This window comes from Corvus brachyrhynchos, unplaced genomic scaffold (assembly GCF_000691975.1).
Source record: "Corvus brachyrhynchos isolate BGI_N302 unplaced genomic scaffold, ASM69197v1 scaffold216, whole genome shotgun sequence".
NCBI lineage: Eukaryota > Metazoa > Chordata > Aves > Passeriformes > Corvidae > Corvus > Corvus brachyrhynchos.
Genome location: NW_008238443.1, coordinates 67875 through 70007, shown reverse-complemented (window position 1 = coordinate 70007; position 2133 = coordinate 67875). Strand labels below are relative to the sequence as shown.

The window sequence follows — 2133 nt, the reverse complement described above, 5'->3', positions numbered from 1 at the left end:
CAACTCTTCTCATCTCCCTCCCTGCCAGAGGCAGGCTCAGAGCAGCCGCCTCAGAGCTCTCTAAAGCAGTGTGGGCTCTCTCCTTACCAGGCTCCTCGGGCTCTGGGGAACTGTTCCTGCAGCTCTCGGTGCCAGGCAAAGCTCCCTCTGCTGCAGCCCTGTTCCCAGCCTCCCCTCCTGAAGACTCGGCAGCAACATTAGCATTCCCCTTGAAAGAGAACCAGAAAGAAAGAAACCCAAAGATCACTCCATATTTTCTTGGAATTACTTCAGGGGTACAATACATCAGAGCCTGCCACATTTCCTTCTCTTGAGAAAGAAAATGCTTTTGAAAACTGCTATGTATGAGATTACAGAAGACAGAAGTTCATCACACTTGGGAATGAGATAGTGGGGATCCCAAAAAAATCCCACTTGCCACCTTGACTCTGCCCTTCCTGGCTAATAAATCTGCAGCAGGCAGTGGGTCTGCATATTAAACAAAACAGAGAAATTCTTTGGCAAAGTTGTAGGCAGGCTCAGGGCAGCCGCCTCAGAGCTCTCGAAACCAGTGTGGGCTCTCTCCTTACCAGGCTCCTCGGGCTCCAGGGAACTCTTTCTGCAGCTCATGGTGCCAGGCAAAGCTCCCTCTGCTGCAGCCCTGTTCCCAGCCTCCCCTCCTGAAGACTCAGGGGCAACACTAAGATTGACCTGAAAAGAAAACCAGAAAGAAAGAAACCCAAAGATCACTTACTGTTTTCTGCAGGGACACAGTAGATCAGAGCCTGCCACATTTTCTTCTCTTGAAGAAGAAAATGCTCTTCAAAACTGCTGTGTCTGAGTTTACAGAAGACGAAAGCTCATCACACTTGGCAATGAGATATTGGGATCCCAAAAATCCCACTCGCCACCTGGACTCATGGTCCCTGACTGAACTGTTCTTCCACACAGAAGCAGCCCCTGGGCTTCAAGGAGTCCTTAACCCTTTCATGTCCAGCATCATCATTGTCCTGCTCACCAATCACACAAGTCATGGGGCCTCAAAACCAACACATCTGCCCCCTAAAAGCTCCACTGCTCACACACTTTCATCCCTTGTTCCTAACAAAGTCTGGGCTCCAAAGGCCTTCAACAGTGGAGAAGATTGACTTCTCAAACACAGTCCAAAAGCTGCCAAAGCTTCCACTTCATCACCACAAATGCCCCTGCACCAGGGATTCTTCCCAGCAAAAGGAGCACCCAAACCTGGCCACCACAGGCTCACACCTCTCATCCTCACTAAGGGGGGAGACTTTGTCATCCCTCTTCTCTTAGAAATCTTGCTTGACCAACAAGAATTCAATCACTAAATAATCATGAAATCAATTCAACTAAAGAAGCCTTTGCAGCAACGTTCACAAGCTCTCAGCCCAGCCCCTTCATTCCCACGCAGTGGAGTTACCTGAGCAAAGGAGACCTTTCAGCCACGGATCTCCTGATCTCCCGAATCATTTGCTCGACCTGAAGGCCCAGATCCGCTGAAGGCAATTCCTCTTGCCCAGGTGCATATTGTGACCCGCTGGAGGCCGTCGATGCTGCACAAGCAGCGCTGCCAGCTGGAGCACTGGAGGCTGAACTGCCCGGCGTGGCTGCAGGAATCCAAACACATTGGTCAGGCTCCCGAATGTCACAGATCTCTATTGCTGCCTTGCAGCAAACTCAATTCCCGAAATGTATTCCAACTTCCCAGGGGATTGGAAGACTGATTTCTTCCTCTCGAATAGTGTTTCTTCTAATTGATGGGTATGTATATTAAAGGATGGATTGTAAGGATGGTCTACACACACAAAGACTTTATAATCACAGCCTTTTCCACTTCCCCAGCAGCTTTTGGATGTGGCTGCTTCTGAGTTTCTCATCCCAACAGACCACAGAAAGTGGATTCACCCAGGAAGAGCCCAAATCTGCAGACACACATGCTAAAATTCAACTGTGATTGTATTGTAAAAAGCAACCTTGTGGGTGAGGCCGTATTCTGCAGCTGCAGCAGTTCTGGGGACACACAGAGCTCACTGAAATTTAATAGCCTTCTTTGCAGGAGAGACAATCTGCAAACTCTGCAATATCCTGTCAGCATCCTAGTTGGGCTTCATTCCAAGGAAGATGGGGGTGCAC

The 2133-nt window shown here is 49.3% G+C and overlaps 1 protein-coding gene and 1 long non-coding RNA gene across 2 annotated transcripts in view; both read right to left on the bottom strand.

Moving 5' to 3' along the window:
- Positions 1 to 3: 3 nt before the first annotated feature.
- On the bottom strand, positions 4 to 1640 carry LOC108447261. The gene is made up of 2 exons (XR_001862727.1): positions 1421 to 1640; positions 4 to 208 (listed from the first exon to the last, which is right to left on the bottom strand). It is a non-coding gene; the product is annotated as an uncharacterized LOC108447261 (long non-coding RNA).
- A 297-nt stretch (positions 1641 to 1937) lies between these two features.
- LOC108447252 (rho GTPase-activating protein 44-like) overlaps positions 1938 to 2133 on the bottom strand; it is a 22347-nt gene continuing 22151 nt past the window's right edge. Inside the window, exon 5 of the mRNA XM_017736640.1 lies at positions 1938 to 2010. Within this exon, the coding sequence (XP_017592129.1) occupies positions 1938 to 2010 (73 nt within the window). The remainder of the gene's footprint in view (positions 2011 to 2133) is intronic.